Source organism: Drosophila tropicalis, unplaced genomic scaffold (genome assembly GCF_018151085.1).
Source record: "Drosophila tropicalis isolate 14030-0801.00 unplaced genomic scaffold, ASM1815108v1 contig_593, whole genome shotgun sequence".
NCBI lineage: Eukaryota > Metazoa > Arthropoda > Insecta > Diptera > Drosophilidae > Drosophila > Drosophila tropicalis.
Genome location: NW_027173070.1, coordinates 9,799,751 through 9,826,431, shown reverse-complemented (window position 1 = coordinate 9,826,431; position 26,681 = coordinate 9,799,751). Strand labels below are relative to the sequence as shown.

The following is a 26,681-nucleotide window of genomic DNA, read 5'->3' as shown; positions in this document are numbered from 1 at the left end:
AGGCCAAGAAACTTTTACATTTGTATATTGGTTGAAATTTCAATAGATTTTATACCACTGTTTTGTAGGATTTCAGAGACATTCTTCCGCTCTGATTATGTTGCCCGTTGCCCGTTGCCATGTGGTTGTTGTTAATGTTTTTGTTGCTGCTGCTGCTGCGTACTTGCGTGCCGCAGCATTCGGCACTTTTGCAGTCGTTCTCGGTCCGTGCTCGTCAGTCTAGAGAGTAATATCGACACGAAAAGTAAGTTGGCCGTGTGGGTTCCGTTGGCCCACAATACTGCAGGCAGCATCGAGTATAGAATCTATATATATATACATATATATATATAAAATTCATTCTGTGTGTGTTTGTGTGTGCTGTGAAAACTTATGGAAAACGTGGAAAATCCATGCTTTGCGTGGCCCTTGCGCATTTCGTTTTGCCGCATCAATTTCCAGCGTGTGTTTCGCTTTTGGAATATTGTAAAATATTTATTAAAAAGAAAAAATTGCATAAGATATTGCAATTAAAAAAAAATTTTCTATACGGCTGCCTGCAAAAAAAGGAAAAAAATATGAAAAATTTTTGAAGAAAAACGAACAAATTCTTAAACTGTGCTAGTTTTTCGGTGCTGCCCAGGCCTTTGCGTGTGATATTTTTGGACATGTGTGTGGCTCTTCGGTTAAGTTTTTCATCTTCGGGCTGCTAATCGTGAGACGTTCAAACCAAAAATAAACACACGACAGTGCTCAAATCAACAACAACAACAGCAACAGCAACACTAACAATTAAATTCAAATTCGAAATCCCTCAAAAACAAAAAAAAAAAAAAAAAATAAGAGGAAAATCTAATTTTCTAAGGAAAATCTAAGTGGGCGGCGGCAGCGCGTTAAGGCAAACGGGATCAGGAAAAGCACTGCCTACCTCTTATCTCTCCCCCAACCAATCGGACCCATGGATTACCGCATTTGGATGGGGGCAGGAGTTAGTCGTAGTCTGTTTGCCCCATTTTAATCGTAGACTAACTGCCGCCAGTGTTTAGTCCTTGGACCAAGGATATGTGAATCATACAAAACACCAGCCAACCAGCAAATAAAACCAATAAAATGACAAGGATTCTTGACCCTAATTGCATATAGTATATCCAGGCTAACAAAAGACAATTTCATTTGTCATTTAAGTTGCTCTTGGCAACATGTTGCACAAAAATATAATAAATAAATATCTTCCGACAAAGTAACTTTGGCAGATTACCAGAAATAAAATATACATTAGCTTATTATATATTTTGTACATATGTATTAAATCATGTCTAGTATATGCCAACACATGTGCCGCTTTAGACAATTAAAAGCGAGAGAGATAAAGAGAGAGAGCCAAAAACAGCAAATTAGCCAAGAAAAAGAAAAGCAAATCACGCGAATGCTTGCCAAAGCGTAATAGGGAAAAACTAGCGAGCAAAATGAGAGACCAAAACAAAAGAAAAACTGACGAGTAGTCAGTAGGTAAACAGAGAATAAGAGAGACCAAAAGCGAGAGCGAACTCATCTCGTTGGGTCCATTGAACCCTCTTCAACTATAGAGCACTCGGGCGTATGAGCGATTCTAAATCGAGAGCAACTGATGTTTACTTTTTATTCACACTCGTGTTTATAGTATATTCAAACGATTTCACTCTTTTTGTTTAAGTTTAAGACCCTCTTAATGGTACTGTTAGAAAAGTATTTCTTAAGAGAATTATTAGAACATTTTATTTAAACTAAAGCTTTTTTAAAAGTAATATTTTCAAACATATTCTATATTATATTTCCTACAAGAAGAAAGATATATTAAGTATATTAAAAAGTAATCTATTACTTTAAAATTAAATGACAATTTCTTAAATATTTTTAGAATGTATCTCATCTAAATTAGAATTTCGCCATGTTAAAAAAGTTATCTCTTATTAACGATTATGAAACTCTTGTTTTAATAATCATGAGGAAAGACTTAAAATTTTTCAGATGCATACAATACAGATACATGTATGTATATAGATAGTATGCGTTTTTATTTATACAAAAAGATTATACTTAAAACGTATTCAAACTCGAATGGTTAAATAGTTCACTTTTTGTTTAGACTAATCTACTTGGGAAATCGTTTATTAAACACTTTATGCTGGGATTGATTTAAATTACAGACATTTAACAAATTTATTATTGGCAATGGTGAAATCACGCTTTTTGAATCTTTAAAAAAAAAAAAGTTTTAGATAAGATCTTCTAAAATTTAGATTCTTTTTAAAATATATCATGAAAAACCCTAAAAATCAAGCTAGACTTTGGAAATCTCTTTATTTATTTTGTCAAAAATACAAACGTAAGATCTCAAAACTTCTTAATTGGTCTAAAGTAAACTGCGAAAACGACAGCTAAAAATATTTTAATTCAGATGAATGCAGAAGATTCTGGAGAAACATTATCTTTCTCGAAAAGTAGTCCTTAATATAGAATCGAATTTCAATTGCTCTTATTAAATTGGACAGTTTTCAAATGTATTCCTTGTATATTTTGCGGATAAATCATCTTTGAATCTGAATCCTTTTCTAAGCTTTAACTGGATTGAGGTATATAATCAATGTATATAAGAACAAAGATCTATTTTAATTATCCTTATTGTGAGTTAAAACTCTGTAACCGATATAAGCATACTTTAAAGTAGTAAATCTAATAAAATAAGATAATTTAATCAAAAGCAAAGATGAAGATTTCTGCAGATTTCACTTTCTATATGTGCAACAAGACAACATTTCTATTCCCATATGATATTCCATTTTAGACCTGACATATATGTATATGCAATATATGGGTACTCCTTCTCTTAATTCTACGTGTTTAAATATAACCCGTTCAAAGCAAAAGCGACAAAACATTAATGTAAACAATTGAATTTTTGTGTTCTTACTTGAAGGAAATTCGAGAGTATAAAAAAGGGAAATCCCAGCAATTGAAATACTACACGGAGCAAAACTGAATTAAATTTTCACAAAGGACGCTGCAGTCGTTGCGTTCACAAACAAAATGGCTGAAGCGGAAGGTGGCTCCGAGCAGGATGATGTTTCATTCCTGAGAACGGTGAGTACAACAAGAACAAAGAAAACACATTGCAAATATATATGTAGGTATAGGTACACCTACAACATGACCGTGACCATGACAGCGTACGATTGTCATGCCTACTCTTCTTGATATCATCTAAAATCAATTACGTCCACTCAATAAAATACATTGCTAGGGATTTCTTACAATTGGTGTCATAAAATATCCATCCAGGGTTATATGTATGTAAGGCGAAGATTCTCCTGTTTCAGGAGTTGGGAGTCCATTAAAGGATGTATTGCATATTTATAGGCGTCCCCTAACTTTTGTTTATGGGCAACAATAAATAGCAAAAGTCGTGTCACAATTTCAATCACAGTTTGTGCCTTTTCTGGTTGCTTTACATGCGCGACCGAGAGACCTGGCATCATCTGGGGGAATTGTGCGTCGTTTTTTGGTTTTGGTTGGGATGAACACATCGGCCAGCTGACAAATGCTTTCCCATATATATCAAGCGCCCACAGCTGGCTCGACGAAATGACAGCCATTATGGGCCTGTAAGTAAATAGTGTTCCCCCTGGGGGCAACAGCTGAAGCAGCGAGGTCAGTAGCATCGACACCTTGCCGCAATAAATAAATATGTTCGAGCCAAAAGTTTTAGCTTCCAGGCACCTAAGGACCTATGTCCGCATCCTGTTGTCTGTCCATGTACATACCTACATACATACATACATGCATACATATATCCGGCTCTGTATCTGACTCTCTGTTACGGTTACTCGGCCTTAGGCCCGATTGTGTGACCGCAGCTAAAATTCAATAAATATTGCGAGGGTTTATTGCCCCCTCTCTAATTTTTTTCGTTCCCTCAGTGTGTGTGTGTGTGTGTGTGTGTGCGGTTTCCGCATCCTTGGGGAATGCACACATCCTTCTTTAACAAAAGACAGCTTCGCCTGGGGAGAGACATCCTCTTGTTTTCCTTCAAATTACGTCTATTTAAATAAATTTTAAGTCAACTAACAGCTAACAAATTGCAAGATTGCACAAAAGTCAAACAAAGTGCCAAGTGATTGCGGTGGAATTTAAATTTTTAAATATTTTTCCCCCTGACCAGGAGCCAGAAGCAAGTAGACAATGCCACTGTGTCTCCTCTGCTGCTGCTGCTGTGTCAGGACTCTCATTTAAATTATGCAAATTGTTCGATTCGAAATCCATTACCGTTCATTTAACTTCGACTATACACACACACACACACTTGCACAAACAGGAATACTCCTCCTTTCATATCCTGCTGCTACACCTCCTTATTCTCCTCGTTTGTCCATTCATTTGTGCATTTAGTGTGCCATGTAACAATTCCCTCATTTTGCGTGTGCAACGTTTTGGGTTGATGCCTACTATTCCGGTCCACAGTTGAGGTTTGTCCATGAGTGTGAGTTTGTGTGTGTGTGTTTGTGGGGCCTCAAAGACTCATTTAACTTGCAACACACACACACACATGCACACTCACACAGTTTAGACTGTCAGCGAATTAACTAATTGATCTCCTTTACATATATCTAAACGTATGAACTTACTATCGCCCACAGGAAGACATGGTCACGCTCTCCTGCACGGCAACGGGTGAACGTGTCTGTCTGGCCGCCGAGGGATTTGGTAATCGGCATTGTTTCCTTGAAAATATTGCCGATAAGAATGTGCCCCCCGATCTATCGCAATGTGTGTTTGTCATCGAGCAAGCTCTATCCGTGCGTGCTCTACAGGAATTGGTCACAGCTGCCGGTTCGGAGACTGTAAGTAAATTTATAACTCTTAACCTATAGATCTGCTCATTAAGTTAGATTTAACTATAGATATATTTTATATTGTGTCCAAAATTTCCAAAATATTCTCCATCCATATGCATGTTGTCACCTTCTCTTCTTTATATATATTTTTCTTTCTCTCTCTCTCTCTGTTCTACACCACTTATAACTTAAAACTTTCGGTTATTTTTTTTCAAAATTTTATCCCTAAAAAACCAAATACCAAAAAATAAAATACAGGATAGCCAAGTTGTAAGTATTATGGAACGTTTCTTCTTTCTAAAAACGCGAGCTTATTTTTTTTTTTGTCTCTATTTTACACTGTTTTTGTCTATCTATCTCTCTCTCTCTCTCTATCTATTTATCTGTCTTTCTGTAATGCTCTGATACCCAAAAATGGGTATGCAAAAGTAGTTTCTAATATGCTAGCTAAAAAGCCTTGTTCTCTGATAATCTCTGCGCAACTTTTATTTCACTAGAAATTAGGCTGCAACCCCTATGTTTCTATTTTAATCTATAAACCAAATATATGTAAATATATATATACACACACACACCTACAACCAGTGGCGGACTTAGGGCAATGAAATGGGTGAAAAACGCCCCCTAATGTAGGCAATAGGCATTCAAAAGTTTTGGAATGCTTAAGATGTTTGGTAGCCAAAAATAAAATTTCAGCTACAAAACCTTAGTTTTCTAAAAATTAATTCTTTGCCTATCTATTGCATATTTTCGGGGGCAAATTTTCTCCATTTCATATCCTTTGATCCGCTTTTGCCTACACCTAAACCTAAACCCTACACAAACATGCATATTCTAACACATTTTACTACACAAAGAACACTGTTTGCCTTAGTAGATTAGACCATACATGAGTATGTATGTACATAGTAGAGCAAATCCTACCCCACACAACCCAACGCCCAACCCACCTGTTTATTTTTCTTTTGGACAGTATTAACATATTATTTAACGCTTTACCCCAACACAACAACTTTAGGGTAAAGGCACTGGCTCCGGTCACAGGACATTGCTATATGGCAATGCCATTTTATTAAGACATCACAATAGTGATATGGTAAGTCCTTAAAAAGCCAACTAATAGATACTTTGGAAAGAAAAGTATACTAACTATTATCTTTTCTTGCTGTCTTAGTACTTGGCTTGCCTTTCGACCTCGTCGTCAAATGATAAGCTATCCTTCGATGTGGGTCTACAGGAACATAGCCAGGGGGAAGCCTGCTGGTGGACTGTCCATCCTGCAAGCAAACAGCGGTCGGAAGGTGAAAAAGTTCGTGTCGGTGATGATTTGATTTTGGTTTCGGTGGCCACAGAACGTTATCTGCATACCACCAAAGAGAATGAGCAATCGATTGTCAATGCCAGTTTCCATGTCACCCATTGGTCAGTGCAACCCTACGGCACGGGTATATCGAGAATGAAGTATGTGGGTTATGTCTTTGGCGGTGATGTTTTGCGTTTCTTTCACGGCGGCGACGAATGTCTCACCATACCGAGCACTTGGGGCAGAGAAGCGGGTCAAAAGTAAGATTTTATCCAAGACTAAGAAACCTTCAAAGTAAAGCCCTTCCCACACCATTGCAGCATCGTTGTCTATGAAGGCGGCGTGGTTATGGCCCAGGCTCGCTCCCTGTGGCGTCTAGAGTTGGCTCGTACTAAGTGGACTGGTGGCTTCATCAACTGGTATCATCCTATGCGCATTCGTCACATAACCACGGGACGCTATTTGGGTGTCAACGATAGCAACGAATTGATTTTGGTAAAAAAGAGGAGGCTTCCATAGCCACAACGACTTTCTGCCTGAGGCAGGAAAAGGATGACGAAAAGAAAGTGCTTGAGGATAAGGATTTGGAGGTCATTGGTTCACCGATTATAAAATATGGTGATACCACTGTCATTGTACAGCACTGCGAAACGAGTCTGTGGCTCAGTTATAAAAGCTATGAAACGAAAAAGAAGGGTGTGGGTAAAGTCGAAGAGAAGCAGGCCATTCTCCACGAGGAGGGTAAAATGGATGATTGTTTGGACTTTTCACGCTCTCAGGAGGAGGAATCAAAGACAGCTCGAGTCATTCGCAAATGCAGCAGCCTTTTTACGCAATTTATAACGTAAGTCAATTAAACTATTTAAATCATTTTACTTTACTAATATCGTTTCTTGTGGCTTAGTGCATTGGAAACCCTGCAATCCAATCGGCGGCATTCGATATTCTTTCAAAAAGTCAATCTAAACGAAATGGTCATGTGTCTAGAGGATTTGATAAACTATTTCTCTCAACCAGAAGATGATATGGGTAGGTCTACTGAATACATTAGTTGGTTCTCTCCTTAACTAACAATTTGTTTTTTTTTTTTTTCACTAGAACATGAGGAGAAACAGAATCGTTTTCGTGCCCTGCGTAATCGTCAGGATCTCTTCCAGGAGGAGGGCGTCCTTAATCTCATTTTAGAGGCCATTGACAAGATCAATATAATCACTTCACAAGGATTTTTGGCCAGTTTCTTGGCTGGCGACGAGACTGGCCAAAGTTGGGATCTCATTTCCACGTATTTGTATCAACTACTGGCGGCCATTATCAAGGGAAATCACACGAATTGCGCACAGTTTGCCAATAGCAATCGCTTGAATTGGCTTTTTTCACGTCTTGGCTCTCAGGCTTCCAGTGAGGGTTCCGGCATGTTGGATGTACTTCATTGTGTGCTTATTGATTCACCTGAAGCTCTTAATATGATGAGAGATGAGCATATTAAGGTCATTATATCTCTATTGGAGAAACATGGCAGAGATCCGAAAGTTTTGGATGTACTTTGCTCTCTGTGTGTCGGTAATGGAGTCGCTGTGCGTTCCTCACAAAATAATATCTGTGACTTTCTGTTGCCGGGAAAGAATCTGCTACTCCAGACACTTTTGGTGGATCATGTGGCCAGTATACGACCAAATATATTTGTGGGTCGTGTAGATGGTTCGTCCATGTATCAGAAATGGTATTTTGAGGTGACCATGGACCACATTGAGCAAACAACTCACATGATGCCACATTTGAGAATTGGCTGGGCCAATACATCTGGCTATGTGCCATACCCAGGTGGTGGCAAAAAATGGGGTGGCAACGGCGTTGGCGATGATCTCTATTCATTTGGTTTTGATGGCGCCTATCTGTGGACTGGAGGACGCAAAACTCTTGTTGTCGATGCCCTGGTTGAGGAGCCATACATACGAAAGGGCGATGTTATTGGTGTGGCCATCGACTTGGCTGTGCCTGTTATTACCTTCACTTTCAACGGCATCAAAGTGCGTGGTTGCTTCCGTGACTTTAATTTGGATGGCATGTTCTTCCCAGTTATGAGTTGCTCATCGAAACTTAGTTGCCGCTTCTTATTTGGCGGTGACCATGGTCGTCTGAAGTATGCTCCACCCATGGGATTTTCCGCTCTCGTACAGTGCCTCATGCCACATCAGATATTGAGTTTGGATCCTTGCTTTTATTTTGGCAATCTGAATAAGAATGTTTTAGCCGGTCCGTGGCTAATTGAAGATGATACGGCCTTTGTGCCCAAGCCTGTAGATACCACGGGCGTTTCGCTGCCCAGTTCGGTGGATCAGATAAAAGAGAAACTGGCAGAGAATATACACGAAATGTGGGCTTTGAATAAAATTGAAGCTGGTTGGTCGTGGGGCGAACATCGTGATGACTATCATCGCATTCATCCATGTCTAACCCAATTCGAGAAGTTGCCAGCTGCCGAGAAGCGATATGACAATCAACTAGCTGTTCAGACATTAAAGTAAGAGATTCTAACACGTCTTCAAACGACTATTATGCTAATTTAATACCTTTTAATTCTTAGGACAATCATTTCTTTGGGTTACTATATAACCATGGATAAACCTCCAGCACGTATACGACCTGTACGCCTGCCCAATGAGATCTTTATGCAAGGCAATGGCTATAAACCCGCACCACTTGACCTTAGTGCTGTGACTCTAACACCAAAACTCGAAGAACTAGTCGATCAACTGGCCGAGAACACACACAATTTGTGGGCACGTGAACGCATTCAACAGGGCTGGACGTACGGTCTCAACGAAGACTCCGACAATCATCGTAGTCCGCATTTAGTGCCTTACGGCAAGGTAGATGAAGCCATCAAGAAGGCCAATCGTGACACTGCCTCGGAAACAGTACGCACCCTATTGGTCTATGGTTATGTTTTGGATCCTCCAACGGGTGAAGGCACCGAAGCTCTACTCGCCGAAGCGCAACGTCTAAAATTTGCCGCCTTTCGTACTTATCGTGTGGAGCGTAATTACGCCGTGACCTCGGGCAAATGGTATTTCGAATTTGAAGTCCTAACCGCCGGGCCCATGCGTGTGGGCTGGGCACGTGCTGACTGCTATCCGGGTGCCATGTTGGGCAGTGAGGACACCAGTTGGGCATTTGATGGTCATAATGTAAGTATTTCGACGCAGTCTAAATATAGGAAAATCCATCGCGGTTTCGCGGGTCTTTTGCAGCATAAAAATGTATTTAGAAATGGGCGCGAGTATTTTTTCCCCCTCTTAGTATATGCATAGTTTCGTGATCCAATTAAAACCAACACCAAACCAAAACAAAAACACATGAATTATAGGTAACTAAAATGCACGCCGGATCCATTGAGCACTTTGGGGTGCGTTATGAGGCTGGTGACGTTATTGGTTGTTTCATCGATGTCAAGGAGCAAACCATCAGTAAGGACTCTAGAGGCTCTGCCAAAAAAAAAAAAAAAAAAAAAACCAAAACACATCACAACGTTGTTATTTTTTTAATTATAATTTATTTTTTTTTTGATTTTAACTGATTTGATTTTCGATTTATCTACTTTACTTTTTTTAATCGAACGCATTTTGTTTAACTCTCTTCAACTTAATTCAATTTAATTTAGCGACACATACACACTCTCTCTCTCTTTTATATATATATATATTTCTCATAATTGATCATTAATACGTATATAATATCACACATACACACCCACACACACACAAGAGCATAAATTGTTTAATAGGCAAAACTACATCAATTTTGTAGGAAGAGAAAGTATATGGTGGCAACAGTGAATCGTTTGGTAAACAATGTGGACCCGGGGATATAGTTGGCGTATTTTTAGATCTAGCCGATCATACAATTAGTAAGAAATTCAAATTTTCAAATAATGCACATAAAACTTTATAAAACTTGGTGTTAACCCCCTCTTTTTCCCGTTTTCCTCCTGAGAACAATGAATTGTATTACCATCGTGCTTTTGATATCTACTAAATGTGTACCAAAAACCGTAACGAAATGACAACGAAAACGAAATCGAACGGAATGAACCAATCAACCATTTAGAATCCTGGCAAAACACATATAATTCTCTCGTTAGACCCGCTTTTGGGAGTGAAGGGTGAACTCAACTTGACTCATTAGTAACGCGATTTTCATGATCATTACCAGTCAGTCTTGCTTTTTAGTGAAAATCCAGAAAATCCTTTTGCTCTAACGTCCAAAATGAAATACTACAAATCATAATATATGTATTATATTACTTTGAACACAAAACGCCTCTCTAATCTCTAATCGATGGACTAGCTGAGTAGAAGGTGACACATCAGCTCATCTAATCAACCAAAAAAAAAACTAAATAAGCTTTTTACTTAATTCTATTATTAATAATGCCTGTTAATTTTTAAACCAAATATTTAGCATGAGACTAACTAACCAACTAATTAGCCAACAACAAAAAAAAAAAAAAAAACAAACAAAAATTGGCTCGCTTTGTTTTTATATATATACCTACTAAAATTCTAATTAACAGGCCACAATTAATACAAAATAAAAAACAATGCGCACGAATTTTTCCTAGAGAAAATATTAAAAACAAAACTGCTTCGTTAGTACTAGAAATAGTATACGATAGTATAAATAAGATTTCTGACTCCCAAATGAATTTAAATAGGCTTCTCGCTCAATGGAGAACTTCTAATGGATGCTCTGGGCGGTGAGACAACCTTTGCCGAGGTCACTGCAGAGGGAGTTGGTTTTGTGCCCGCCTGTACCCTTGGTGTGGGTCAAAAGGCACGCGTAATTTATGGCCAGGATGTGGACTCTCTGAAATTCTTCACTACTTGTGGTCTACAAGAGGGCTACGAGCCCTTCTGTGTGTAAGTAAACGATAAGAAAGGTTAACGTCTTAGGTTTTTTACTAATTTCCCATTACTTTAGCAACATGCGACGTCCTGTAACCCATTGGTATACCAAGGATCAACCTATATTCGAGAATACCGAAGAGATGCCCGATTGTCGCATTGATGTCACACGCATTCCTGGCGGCGCTGATACTCCACCGCATTTAAAAATCTCACACAACACTTTCGAGACCATGGAGAAGGCCAATTGGGAGTTTTTGCGTCTATCATTGCCTGTAACCTGTATGAGTGAGTTTATAAGCGAACAGGAGAAGGCCAGACGTTGGGAGGAAATCAAGATACGTCAATATCGTTTGATGCGTGAAGCCGAGGCAGCAGCAGCCCAAGCGGCACAGACTCAAAATGCTGCCCACATGGATCACATGCTGAAGGGAGGCTTCAACATGAATGATATTAAGGGTCTAACTCGAAATTTCGATGATCACACTGAAGCGGAGGCTGAGCACATGATGCGCACTAGTCCATCGAGACCGCCGAGGAAGGGTTCTCTAACACGTAATATTACCTTCGAGTCGGATATGACGGCAGCCTTGGATGAAATGCAACGATCTACATCAGTTCTCGACATGAATGGCATGGGCGAGGAGCTAGATGATAAGAAGAAACGTGGACGTAGTCCTTTCAAATTCTTCTCCAAGAAATCACGCGATCAGAGTCGTGAAAAAATGGGTGGACGAAATTTGGACACATCATTGGAGCGTAGGAATACAGTGGCCCATGGCAGAAATGTGGTAAATCAACAAATGACCACGAGAACACCAACTCTAAGGTTGAATAATGTAAGTGAGAGATGTTAAAGTTGTCTTCCGAGTTAATAACTGTAATATTTATTTTTTAGGCCGATATTCCACCCAGTCCAGTGGCCCAGGGCCCCAAGCAGTTAAGCTCTTCAAATCTAGGACAACCACCGGTGGAATCATCGGGCAATGAGATGTTCGATGCCGAGTGTCTGAAAATGATCAATGAATACTTTTATGGTGTACGCATCTTTCCTGGTCAAGATCCCACTCATGTTTATGTGGGTTGGGTTACCACCCAATATCATTTGCATAGTCGCGATTTCAACAAGAATAAGGTGAGACGTGGCTCTGTCTACATTGAGGATGATTATGAGGTGCCCATTGAGCGTATTGATCGTCAAAGTTGTTATGTTGTTCGTGCCGATGAGCTCTTTAATGAAGTTACTCAAGATGCCTCGGGCAAAGGTGCCTCACAGGGCATGTTTGTTGGGTGCTTTGTGGATACGGCCACAGGCATCATTCGCTTCACCTGCGAGGGTAAGGATACTTCACATCGCTGGATGATGGAACCGGATACCAAATTGTTTCCAGCCATTTTTGTGGAAGCCACCAGCAAGGAAATCCTACAAATCGAACTGGGACGCACTCCAACAACTTTACCGCTGTCGGCAGCTGTTCTTCCAACAAGTGATAAGCATATTAATCCTCAATCACCACCACGCCTGAAGGTTCAATGTTTGCGTCCGCATCAATGGGCACGTGTTCCAAATTCCGCACTCCAAGTGCACGCCCTCAAGCTTTCGGACATTCGCGGTTGGTCTATGTTGTGTGAGGATCCTGTGTCCATGTTGGCTCTGCACATACCCGAGGAAGATCGCTGCATTGATATCCTAGAGCTGATTGAAATGGATAAGCTACTCTCTTTCCATGCCCACACGTTGACCTTGTATGCCGCCTTGTGTTATCAGTCCAATTATAGAGCAGCTCATGCCTTGTGCCAGCATGTGGATCAGAAACAATTGCTCTATGCCATTCGTTCAGAATATATGAGTGGTCCACTGCGTCAGGGTTTCTATGACTTGCTCATAGCCTTGCATTTGGAGTCTCATGCCACCACAATGGAGGTTTGCAAGAATGAGTATATTACACCATTGGGAGTGGAACTTAAAGAGCTGTATAGCGATGACGAGATGAAGCATTCGTTGCGTTCTTTGGTCACTGAGTCAGTACGTCCTCAGCTACGCATGACGGAAATCACGTGAGTTATTGCCATACCATTAGTTAATTAGATTAGTTACAGTCGTTGCCTATCCCAAGCAAAAACAATGCCGACTATTCTTTCAATCAGATCTCTTTCAAACTCATTTTTTTGCCGCAAAACTGTGTGTCTGTGTGGTGTCGATCGATAATTGTTCATTGCTCATTTTATCTGTTCAAATACTCTTTCACTCCTTGCACGTACTGCATCTGCACTGATCCACTTGAATCAACCAACACAATACCTGAACCTGCACTTGCACCTGCACCACCAACAACAACAACTACTACCCGATCAGACCCCCTGTGATTGCCACATCTAGTATGCCAAGTGTTTCCAGTGAACCAATACCCAACATCGATCAGTTGTACTCCCCGAAATTCCCCTTAGAAGTAGTCAGGGAATTTGTGATGGAAGCTTTAAAAGATGCTGTGGAAATCAATCAAGTCCACAATCGAGATCCAATCGGTTGGACAAATGAGAATCTATTCTTGTAAGTAGATATGATCGAATTAAGATCATTCCAGATTATTAATTAATCTAAACCCTCCTACCCCTAGACCCCTCATTAAGCTGACGGATCGTTTGCTCTTAGTTGGAGTTCTCACTGACGAAGACGTACAAAAACTTTTGGTCATGGTTGATCCAGAGACATGGGATGCCACTTTTGAGAAAGGTTTGCCTTAACCCTCAACAGCCATTTTGAAAGTAAATGTCATTATGTTTTCCTTTTTCTTAATTTTAGAGGGCAAAGATGAACATACCAAGGGGTTGCTTACCATGAAAATGGCCGAGGGAGCAAAGCTTCAAATGTGCTATCTGTTGCATCATCTCTATGACACTCAATTGCGTCATCGGGTCGAGAGTATAATTGCCTTTTCCCATGATTTTGTAGGTGATCTGCAAACCGATCAGTTGCGACGTTATATCGAGATCAAACAATCCGATTTGCCTAGTGCTGTGGCAGCCAAAAAGACCAAGGAGTTCCGCTGTCCGCCTAGGGAGCAAATGAATCAAATTCTATGCTTCAAAAATTTAGAGTCAGACGATCAGGACAATTGTACATGTGGCCTTGAGTTGCGTAGTCGTTTGGGCGATTTCCATGATAGTCTAATGCAAAAGGTTTCGTTAAATGCTCTGCAAGAGCCGGATGGTACCGAAAGCACTGCGATCGAAGAAATTAAAACGGGACCCATTACGAAAATCTATAATTTTATTAACACGGTCAAGGAGTTGGAGGAGGGACCCAAAGAGGTGGAGGAGCCTGAGAAAAAGACACCCGAAGAGGTATTCCGCAAGGTGTTGATCAAAACCATTGTCAGTTGGGCCGAAGAATCCCAGATTGAGAATCCCAAATTGGTGCGTGAAATGTTTAGTTTGCTCTTGCGTCAATACGATACAGTTGGTGAGCTAGTGCGGGCCCTGGAGAAGACCTATGTGATCAATAATCGTGCACGCGACGATGTGGCCGAAATGTGGGTGGGTTTAAGTCAAATACGTGCTTTGCTGCCCGTCCAAATGAGCCAGGAAGAGGAAGAACTGATGCGTAAGCGTCTCTGGAAACTAGTAAATAATGCCACATTCTTCCAACATCCCGATTTAATACGTATTTTGCGTGTGCACGAGAATGTCATGGCTGTCATGATGAATACATTGGGACGCCGGGCTCAAGCTCAAAGCGATGCCCCAGCTACCCAGGCTGAAGGAGCTCTGGGTGGAGAAGGTGGTGCACCTTCCAAGGAGAAGGATACCTCACACGAAATGGTTGTGGCCTGTTGCCGCTTCCTTTGCTACTTCTGTCGCACAGGACGACAGAATCAGAAGGCCATGTTTGATCACTTTGATTTTCTACTTGACAATGCCAATATCCTGCTGGCTCGACCAAGTTTGCGCGGCTCCACTCCGCTGGATGTGGCCTATTCGAGTTTGATGGAGAACACAGAATTAGCTCTGGCACTGAGGGAACATTATCTAGAGAAAATTGCTGTCTATTTGTCACGTTGCGGTCTACAAAGCAATTCGGAGCTTGTTGAGAAAGGCTATCCCGATCTTGGCTGGGATCCTGTAGAGGGTGAAAGATATCTGGACTTTTTACGCTATTGCGTTTGGGTGAATGGCGAGAGTGTCGAGGAGAATGCCAACCTTGTCATTCGTCTTCTTATCCGTCGTCCAGAATGCTTGGGGCCGGCTCTAAGAGGAGAAGGAGAAGGTCTCTTCCGCGCCATTGTCGAAGCGAATCGCATGTCGGAGCGTATATCCGATCGTTGTAAAATGCAGGACGAGGCCGAAGGTACTATTGCAGGTCTTAATTTTACTCATCCCCTGCCCGAAAGCGAAGAGGATGAGGATTATATTGATACTGGCGCCGCCATTTTGAATTTCTATTGTACACTCGTTGATCTACTGGGCCGATGTGCCCCCGATGCCTCGGTCATTGAGCAGGGCAAAAACGAGTCACTGAGAGCTAGAGCTATTTTGAGATCTCTGGTGCCACTGGAGGATCTGCAGGGTGTGCTCAGTTTGAAATTCACCCTAAATCAAACCGCACCCGGCGAGGAGAAACCGAAATCGGATATGCCCTCGGGCCTACTGCCAAATAATAAGCAGAGTATTGTATTATTCCTGGAACGTGTGTATGGTATCGAGCAGCAGGATCTCTTCTATCGCCTACTGGAAGACGCCTTTCTGCCCGATCTGCGCACGGCAACCATATTGGACAAAAGTGATGGCAGTGAAAGTGACATGGCATTAGCCATGAATCGTTACATAGGCAATTCGATTTTGCCATTGTTAATTAAGCACTCGAAATTCTATAATGAGGCTGAAAACTATGCCAGTCTACTGGATGCCACACTGCACACGGTCTATAGATTATCAAAGAACCGTATGCTAACCAAGGGTCAACGCGAGGCCGTATCCGATTTCCTAGTGGCGCTGACCTCCCAAATGCAACCTGCCATGCTGCTGAAGCTGCTGCGCAAGTTGACAGTGGATGTGTCCAAGCTATCTGAATACACGACAGTGGCGCTCAGGGTAAGATCCCCTTCTAAGTCTCTATATACCAATCAATTATTAATGTTTATTATTTTCTTTTTTAGCTACTCACACTGCACTTCGATCGCTGTGCCAAGTACTATGGCTCAACTCAAGGTCAAGGCTCCTATGGGGCATCCTCTGATGAGGAGAAACGTTTGACTATGTTGCTGTTCTCCAACATTTTTGACTCGCTCAGCAATATGGACTACGATCCGGAACTGTTCGGTAAAGCCCTTCCATGTCTAATCGCCATCGGCTGTGCCTTGCCACCCGACTATAGTTTGTCTAAGAATACGGATGAAGATTATTATGGCCGTCAAATGGGTGCACCCGATCAACCGCAATATGTGCCCAACCCCATCGACACGAACAATGTGCATCTCGATAACGATCTGAATTCGTTGGTGCAAAAGTTCAGCGAACATTATCACGATGCCTGGGCTAGTCGCCGCCTGGAAGGTAGCTGGACTTATGGTGAAGTTCGTTCGGATGCGGAACGGAAACATCCCCGCCTTAAGCCCTACAATATGCTGAGTGAATATGTACGTAAGCCAACCAAATCAAATCAAATCATCATTTGGTTTCCTTCATTCAACAAGAACTCAACACTCTTTCTATGGAAATTTCAAATTACTTAAATTTACTTTTCTATGATTGCTAGGAAAGGGAACGTTATCGTGATCCGGTAAGGGAATGTCTCAAGGGTCTGTTGGCCATTGGCTGGACTGTGGAGCATTCTGAAGTGGATGTACCACTCAATCATCGTGGCTCGACGCGTCGTCAATCCAAGCCTCAAATTGTATGTATACCCCCAAAAATAACTACTAACCTGAACAATCTTTGAAAAACATTTTCTCTAACGCTTTCCTTTTGACCACACAAATGCCCGACCGCCCTATTGAAATTGAAATTGGAAAACCTTCTCCTAAAACAATTGGCTCATCCAATCCAAACGAATTTACCTACGCCTACGCCATCTTCGCCTATGCCCTTTTATCCTACGCAATTCTCCGGGGCTTAACTACCATAGCATGATTTTCAGAATGAGGGCAGTCCCTTCAACTATAATCCCCATCCAGTGGATATGAGCAATTTGACGCTCAGTAGGGAAATGCAAAATATGGCTGAACGTTTGGCGGAGAATTCCCATGATATTTGGGCCAAGAAGAAGAACGAGGAACTCAACGGTTGCGGTGGTGTTATACATCCCCAATTGGTGCCCTATGACCTGCTGACCGATAAGGAAAAGAAAAAGGATCGTGAGCGTTCACAGGAGTTCCTTAAGTATATGCAATATCAGGGTTACAAGTTGCACAAGTGAGTACCAATGCAATTGGTATAAATTCGATTCGATTAATTGAAACTGAACTTTTTCTTAGGCCCTCGAAGGGTGGAGTTGTTGAGGGAGAAGGTGGCGTTACCCAAGCTGCCGTTGAGCTGAGATTCTCTTACTCGCTGTTGGAGAAACTTATTCAATATCTTGATCGTGCCACTATTAACATGAAATTGCTGAAACCATCGACCACATTCAGTCGTCGCACTTCATTCAAGACAGCTTCGCGGGATATTAAATTCTTTTCGAAGGTTGTTCTGCCGCTGATGGAGAAATATTTCTCAACGCATCGTAATTATTTCATAGCCATTGCCACGGCCACTAATAACATAGGAGCAGCCTCGCTCAAGGAGAAGGAAATGGTTGCATCGATATTCTGTAAATTGGCCGCCTTGTTACGCAATCGTTTGAGTGCCTTTGGTCCGGATGTGCGCATCACAGTGCGTTGTCTTCAAGTGCTGGTCAAGGGCATCGATGCCAAGACTTTGACCAAAAACTGTCCTGAATTTATACGCACCTCTATGCTGACATTTTTTAATCAGACATCTGATGATCTGGGTAATACGATTTTGAATTTACAAGATGGCAAATATAGTCATTTACGTGGTACTCATCTGAAGACTTCCACTTCATTGGGCTATGTCAATCAGGTGGTTCTCCCGGTGCTCACGGCCATGTTTGATCATTTGGCTGCCTGTGATTATGGCAGTGATTTGCTATTGGATGAAATTCAAGTGGCATCATATAAAATTCTCGCTGCTCTCTATCATTTGGGCACAGATGCCACACTTACCCATGATCGCAAGTACTTGAAGACGGAGATTGAACGTCATAGACCAGCTTTGGGTTCATGTCTGGGCGCCTATAGCTCTTGCTTCCCAGTGGCGTATTTAGAGCCACATCTCAATAAGCATAATCAGTACTCGCTGCTCAATCGTATTGCTGATCATTCACTGGAGGCTCAGGATATTATGGTAAAAATGGAGAGCTGTATGCCCAATTTGGAGACCATTCTGAGTGAAGTGGATCAGTTTGTGGAGTCAGATAAGACCTATAATGATGCTCCACATATTATCGATGTGATTCTGCCTTTGTTGTGTGCTTACTTGCCTTTCTGGTGGTCCCAGGGTCCGGATAATGTGAGTCCCACTAGTGGTAATCATGTGACCATGGTCACAGCCGATCACATGAATCCCTTGCTAAGAAATGTCCTGAAAATGATCAAAAAGAATATTGGCAACGATAATGCACCCTGGATGACACGCATTGCTGCCTACACCCAGCAGATTATTATCAATACCTCAGAGGAGTTGCTAAAGGATCCATTCCTGCCACTGGCAGAGCGTGTCAAGAAACGTACTGAGAATATGCTACACAAGGAAGACAGTATGCGAGGCTTTATTAAGTCGGCCACCGATGATACTTCTCAAGTGGAAACACAGCTTCAAGAGGATTGGAACCTTCTAGTACGCGATATTTACTCCTTCTATCCGTTGCTCATCAAATACGTGGATTTGCAGCGTAATCATTGGCTAAAAGACAATATACCCGAAGCCGAAGAGCTGTACAATCATGTGGCGGAAATTTTCAATATTTGGTCCAAGAGTCAGTACTTCCTCAAGGAGGAGCAAAACTTTATATCGGCCAATGAAATTGATAATATGGCTCTGATAATGCCCACGGCCACACGTCGTTCGGCCATTTCTGAGGGAGTTCCCGCCGTGGGTGGTAAGGTGAAGAAAAAGAAGAAGAATCGCGATAAGAAACGTGACAAGGACAAGGAGGTGCAGGCTAGTCTTATGGTTGCCTGCCTCAAACGTCTTCTGCCCGTGGGACTTAATCTATTTGCTGGCCGAGAACAGGAACTGGTTCAGCACTGCAAGGATCGTTATTTGAAAAAAATGCCGGAATACGATGTCATTGAATTTGCACGTATGCAATTAACTTTGCCCGATAAACTTGATCCCTCCGATGAGATGTCCTGGCAGCACTATCTATACTCGAAACTTGGCAAAACCGAAGAACCAGTCGACGAGCAAGCCCTTGAGAAGGCAAATGCCAATTCAAATGAAAAGGGTAAAGACAAGACGCAGGAAACCGTGGATCGTATTGTGGCCATGGCAAAGGTTCTCTTTGGCTTGCATATGGTGAGTTTACGTATTTAAGACCCTAATTTATGTTTTAATAAGTCATCTCTTCATGTTTTTTTTTTGTAACTTTATTATTCATATACATACATACATATATAATGATTTTTTCTTTTTCCTTTCTTAAAAAAACATCTCATCTTACCAACAACTACAACCAAACAACAACTGCAACAAATACGAAAAAAAAAACTCTATAACTATTCTTGAATAAAACCAAACGGCATTCTCCATTTAAATAACTCTCTGAAACTCCATCTATATCTATCTCTCTTGCCGATGCTGACCATCTGAAAAACCAAAAAATCGATAACCCATTTACAGATCGACCATCCACAACAGCAGAGCAAAAATGTCTACAGGAGCGTTGTATCGATACAAAGGAAACGTGCAGTTATCGCATGTTTCCGTCAAACATCGTTACATTCTCTACCCAGGTTATTACCAATAAAAAACAAAAAATGGATTACTAACTCCCTCAGTCTTTCGAGACAACAAGATTACTTCCAATCGTTTGACTTGAAAGAAAGACCTAACACCACAAAAGAAATATTACTGTTTATTTATTTACTTATCTAATCTACTTTGTTTATTTCATCATCTTCTATCTTCCTGTTTTGTGTGTCTCTAATAACTAATATCGAATCATCATTTTTGCCACCTGTACAAACTACTGTATCGAACGTAGTCGAATTCTAAAACAAATACCATATATTTTTTTTTGTTTTTTGTATATTTTCTTGATGATCTCTTGCTTGCGCTTGCTCGCCTCGCCTTGCTCCAAAATCCAAAAAACAAAATCCAAAATAATATTTTAGGCAGCCGCCGGCAAGAACAGAACAAAACGTTGGAGTTCCAAAATTTCGGTGGCACGTCGCCAGGCAGTTATATCAAGCTTACGCGCCAAGCATCTATATCGCATGAGCAGGTGGTAGCCAAACATTAACATTCAACATTACTCATATTTTTAATAGAAAAAAAAAGAATATTAAATTTGCCAAAATGGTTCTACTATTTATTTGTTCAACTACATTTTTTACTTATCAAAAAAATATCCTTGCAGAGAGGTCTCTTTCTATAATCAAAATAAGGACAAATTTACTTACAAAAGAGTATATATAAACATATGTCCCTGTTTAAAAACATTCCATATAGTCTTACTACAATTTTAAAGCCATCATTTATTGTCAGGACTTTATTAAGAGAAAATCCAACCAATTTTTAAGCAAAGAGCCAAAAATACATCGTTAAATGGATTTTCTTTTAACATTCAAAAAATATTTCAAAATTTCATTTGAAATCACAACTTTAGTTGTTTGTTGGTTTAAAGAAAGATTTAAGTATCATACTTTTAGCCAATGTCCAGTCTGAATGAGGTGTCTCAGTGGCCTAACTCAATAATATTTGAAAATTTTACTTCAAACTGCAATATTATAATCATTTTTTAAAGACTTTACAATTTTTTTACAAAACTATCATATCGCTAGTCAAAATTTCCTCATCCAAGTTGCATCAAGAATAAAAGATATGAGACATTTAAGGCGGTCTGTCCAGGGGTTTGATCGCTCATTGAGTACAATATAGTGGTCCATACTTGGACTCCAAAGTAACTTTGATTCTTCTGTATGCATATAGTAAAAAAAAAAAACTAAAAATAAACTTTTTTTTGACATTTTGTAATCAGAAATTGTAGAAAATAAAAAGAACATATCCTCAATGTTAACAGACTTTACTCTTACTCCAAAGTCCTAGATAGTATGGCGGGTTTATTTTCAGTCGCTCCACATTTGCAAGGATATTTTCACTGTTTCGGCTGATTCCGATGCTATTTTCATTTAAATATTAATTCAAAACTAACTGAAAAGAACTAAAAGCACGCTGCCCACATATGTTGTGTGTGATTTTTTAATACTTTTTAATTTATAAATTCGACTTTTAAACTTATATGTTTGGTTAACGCTCCCCCCATACCATGCAGACATCGGGCTTGCAATATCTTTGCTCGCAGCTACTATGAACAATGGCTGCAAGAGGAGAACGTGGGTCAAGAGGTCATGGTTGAGGATCTAACACAAACATTCGAGGAATCTGAGAAATCCAAGAAGGATGAAGAGGAGACCGATGGCAAACCTGATCCATTGACCCAATTGGTTACAACATTCTGTCGCGGTGCCATGACCGAACGCAGTGGAGCACTTCAAGAAGATTTGCTGTATATGTCCTATGCTCAGATAGCTGCCAAATCCTGCGGCGAAGAGGAAGAGGAAGGCGGTGATGAGGAGGGCGGTGAGGGTGGCGGTGGTGAAGAGGGCGAAGGCACCAGTATCCATGTAAGTGGGCACACCTCTAACCAAAACTAAACAAATTAAATTTAACCTTTCCCCAAAATATAATCCCAAATGCTAACTAACAAAATAAAAAGTGTCGCATATCCAGGCTAATGGTAATTCTCAAAAAGACTTTTCTTAATTGATTCGAACTTTTAATGAATGGAATTTTACTTCCCATCCCCCTACTAGGAACAAGAGATGGAGAAGCAGAAGCTACTATTCCACCAGGCGCGTCTTTCGAACCGCGGCGTTGCCGAAATGGTGCTGTTGCACATTTCCGCCTCCAAAGGTATACCTTCGGAGATGGTAATGACAACACTCAATCTCGGCATTGCCATTCTACGTGGCGGTAACATTGACATTCAAATGGGTATGTTGAATCATCTGAAGGAGAAGAAGGATGTGGGTTTCTTTACCTCAATTGCTGGGCTAATGAATTCGTGCAGTGTCCTGGACTTGGATGCCTTTGAACGTAACACCAAAGCAGAGGGTAAGTCATGTTAGATCCTAATTCATCCTCTGTAGCTTTTCGAGCTTTTCTCCTGCCCAAATGTTTTTTTTATTGTTGGCATTTTCCTCCTCCTTTGCGCTGCCAAGCCTCTTCATTTTCTCTAAGTTCAATTATTGATTTGTCTTCCCAAAAACGAAAAAAAAAACAAAATAAATTTGATTTGAACTCGCATGACCCATCCACCCGATCCTGTGTATGTATCCCGCTATTGTTGTAAAAACCCCCCGAAAAAACCAAACAAAAGAGTATATTCCGAGTGCGGGTGCAGGTCTTGGTGTGGGCTCTGAGGGAGCAGCAGGCGAGAAGAATATGCACGATGCCGAATTCACTTGTGCCCTGTTCCGGTTCATTCAACTAACCAGTGAAGGCCATAATTTGGGTGAGTAATACGTGTGGGAATGCCGTGAGAGAACACTTCTAAATCTTTCTCCTTATCCAGAATGGCAAAACTATTTGCGTACTCAGGCGGGTAATACCACCACGGTGAATGTGGTCATCAGTACAGTGGATTATTTGCTCCGTCTTCAGGAATCCATTATGGACTTCTATTGGCATTACTCTAGCAAAGAGATCATTGATCCTGCCGGAAAGGCGAATTTCTTCAAGGCCATTGGTGTGGCCAGTCAAGTCTTCAATACACTCACTGAGGTCATTCAGGGTCCTTGTACACTCAATCAACAGGCTTTGGCCCACTCTAGGTTATGGGATGCTGTGGGAGGTTTTCTATTCCTCTTCTCTCACATGCAGGATAAACTATCAAAACATTCAAGTCAGGTGGACTTGCTGAAGGAGCTATTGAATTTGCAAAAGGACATGATAACCATGATGCTCTCCATGTTGGAGGGTAATGTGGTGAATGGTATGGACTATAGAGAATCTCAGTGAGAATATAATATATTTACCTACATGTAATTGTATTTTCCAGGAACCATTGGTAAACAGATGGTGGACACTCTAGTCGAATCGGCCTCAAATGTTGAGCTTATTCTCAAGTACTTCGACATGTTCCTTAAACTGGCTGATTTGATAGAATCGCCAAGTTTCCATGAAATCGATATGAAAAACGAAGGCTGGGTTACACCAAAAGATTTTCGTGAGAAAATGGAACAATCCAAGAACTACACACCGTGAGTTTCATATGAAAATCTATCTGAAATTCAATATTAAGCTTTCTTCTCCTATTGTAGGGAAGAAATGGATTTCCTTTTGGCTTGTTGCGAACGCAATCACGAGGGCAAAATCGACTATCGAGCCTTTGTGGAACGTTTCCATGAACCATCAAAGGAGATTGGTTTCAACTTGGCTGTGCTGCTCACCAATCTCAGCGAACATATGCCCAATGAGCCGCGTTTGGCACGTTTCTTGGAGACGGCCGGTTCCGTGTTGAACTATTTCGAACCCTTCTTGGGACGCATTGAAATTCTGGGTAGCTCGAAACGTATTGAGCGTGTCTACTTTGAGATCAAGGACTCGAATATTGAACAATGGGAGAAACCTCAGATTCGTGAGTCAAAACGTGCCTTCTTCTATTCAATTGTCACCGAAGGTGGCGATAAAGAGAAACTCGAAGCGTTTGTCAATTTCTGTGAGGATGCCATCTTTGAGATGACTCATGCCTCCGGTCTAATGGCCTCCGATGATGGTGGCGGTAATGTTAAACGTGATACGGCCTACAGTTCCTACATGAGCGAAGAGGAGGAGGAGAGGGCTGCCAGGGATCCGATAAGACGAACGATTACAGCGGTGAAGGAAGGTCTGAAATTCGGTGTCCATATGCTAAGTCCTTCGAATATCAAACATCAAATTGGCGTGATGCAGACCAAATCCATACCCGAACTGATTGTTGGCTTCTTTAAGATAATCTTCTATATGTTCTATTACACCGGCTATGCGCACTTCTGTGTTGTGCGCTATATCTTTGGCATACTCTTGAATCTGATGCGTGGTCCTGCTCCCGAGCAGGAGGAGGAACCTGTGGTGGAGGAGGAAACATTTGGCAGAGCCTTACCGCCCTTGCCGCTGGAAGAGCCACCTGGGACGGTACAGGCATTTGGTTTGGATATCAACAAGGAGGAAAATGGCATGTATAAGGTTGTTGTTCATGAATCTCCCGCAAATTCATCGATGGAAGAGGGTGGTGAATCTAGTCCCGAAGATGGTACTGCTCCAGGTGGTGCTGAGGGTCTCGAGGGTGGTGAACCGCATCAAGAACCCATTTCAATAGTCGATCTTTTGGGCGGTGAGGCAGCCAAAAAGGCTGCTCAAGAGCGTCAGGAGGCGCAGAAGGCACAAGAAGCGGCTATGGCATCGATTGAAGCGGAGGCCAAGAAATCCTCTGCTGCCCCCCAGGAGACTCCAGCTGTTCATCAAATTGATTTCTCGCAATACACACATCGCGCTGTCAGCTTTTTGGCCAGAAATTTCTACAATCTGAAATATGTGGCCTTGGTGTTGGCTTTTAGCATTAATTTCATGCTGCTCTTCTATAAGGTAACCTCATTTGCCGAAGAATCCGAGGGCTCTGCCGAGGAGGAACTCATCTTGGGCTCTGGTTCGGGAGCCGGTGTTGACCTAGGCGGCGGTTCTGGTGGTGGTGGTCTGGGCTCTGGCGATGGAGGATCTGGCGATGGCGAAGATATGGACGATGATATACCCGAACTTGTGCACGTCGACGAGGACTTTTTCTACATGGAACACGTACTCCGTATGGCAGCCATGTTACACTCTCTCGTCTCGTTGGCCATGCTGATCGCCTACTATCATCTCAAAGTGCCATTGGCCATTTTCAAGCGTGAAAAGGAAATTGCACGTCGCTTGGAATTCGATGGTCTTTTTATTGCCGAACAGCCGGAAGATGATGATTTTAAATCGCATTGGGATAAGCTAGTCATTTCGGCCAAAAGTTTCCCCGTCAACTATTGGGATAAGTTTGTCAAGAAGAAGGTGCGACAAAAGTATAGTGAGACCTATGACTTTGATTCCATATCCAATCTACTGGGCATGGAGAAGACAGCCTTTGCCGCCCAGGAAAGCGAAGAGACAGGCATATTTAGATACATCATGAACGTGGATTGGCGCTATCAGTTATGGAAGGCGGGTGTTACCTTTACGGATAATGCTTTCCTCTATTCGCTGTGGTACTTTAGTTTCTCCGTAATGGGTAATTTCAATAATTTCTTCTTTGCCGCCCATTTGCTTGATGTGGCCGTTGGATTCAAGACATTGCGTACGATTTTGCAGTCCGTAACACACAATGGCAAACAATTGGTTCTCACGGTGATGCTCCTGACCATTATAGTGTACATCTATACGGTGGTGGCCTTTAACTTCTTCCGTAAATTCTATATACAGGAAGAGGATGAGGAGATTGATAAGAAATGTCATGACATGTTGACCTGCTTTGTCTTCCATCTGTACAAGGGTGTACGAGCTGGTGGAGGTATTGGTGATGAGATCGGTGATCCCGATGGCGATGACTATGAAGTGTATCGCATCATTTTCGATATTACCTTCTTCTTCTTTGTCATCATTATCCTTTTGGCCATTATTCAGGGTTTGATTATCGACGCTTTCGGTGAGCTGCGTGATCAATTGGAATCGGTCAAAGATAATATGGAATCGAATTGCTTCATATGTGGTATGGGGAAAGATTTCTTCGATATAGTACCGCATGGTTTCGATACGCATGTCCAGAAAGAGCATAATCTGGCCAATTACATGTTCTTCCTGATGCATTTGATCAATAAACCGGATACTGAATATACCGGTCAAGAGACATATGTATGGAATATGTATCAACAACGAAGTTGGGACTTCTTCCCTGTGGGTGATTGTTTCCGTAAGCAATATGAAGATGAACTCTCTGGCGGCGGTGGCGGTGGTTAGATCAAAAAATAACCTAAAGCAAATTACTGGGCACAAAATACATACATACAATCTATTACTTTATATATGTACATATATATATATTTTCATACTTGTAGTAGAGAAATATATATATTACACGTGACGAGAAAGTTTTTTAAAAAATCATCTTGAATATTTTACCTAGTCTCAATCGTAATTTAAGTATCTTTTCCAAACAAAAAAAAAAAAACAAAAACTATGATGACGATTCTAGCACGAATAACAATCAAAATGTTCTTAACTCATTTTAAATAAATAAAAATCTATTCATTTTTAACGAAATATCGATGGGCAATACTCTTC

General features: G+C 41.2%; 1 protein-coding gene across 1 annotated transcript; it reads left to right on the top strand.

Annotated features, from left to right (window-relative positions):
- Positions 1-205: 205 nt before the first annotated feature.
- Positions 206-26,660, top strand: RyR (Ryanodine receptor). Its single transcript, XM_068290227.1, is given in 29 exon segments — positions 206-244; positions 2,936-3,099; positions 4,653-4,856; positions 5,869-5,946; positions 6,025-6,413; positions 6,474-6,646; positions 6,649-6,997; positions 7,058-7,182; positions 7,252-8,674; positions 8,738-9,341; positions 9,521-9,620; positions 10,868-11,072; positions 11,134-11,896; positions 11,956-13,115; positions 13,456-13,608; positions 13,676-13,791; positions 13,861-16,148; positions 16,214-16,693; positions 16,813-16,950; positions 17,194-17,468; positions 17,531-19,631; positions 20,450-20,559; positions 21,610-21,961; positions 22,054-22,074; positions 22,151-22,451; positions 22,741-22,851; positions 22,912-23,331; positions 23,398-23,599; positions 23,660-26,660. Coding segments are annotated over 28 exon segments (15,393 nt in total). The 5' UTR covers positions 206-244; positions 2,936-3,045; the 3' UTR covers positions 26,358-26,660.
- Positions 26,661-26,681: the final 21 nt, after the last annotated feature.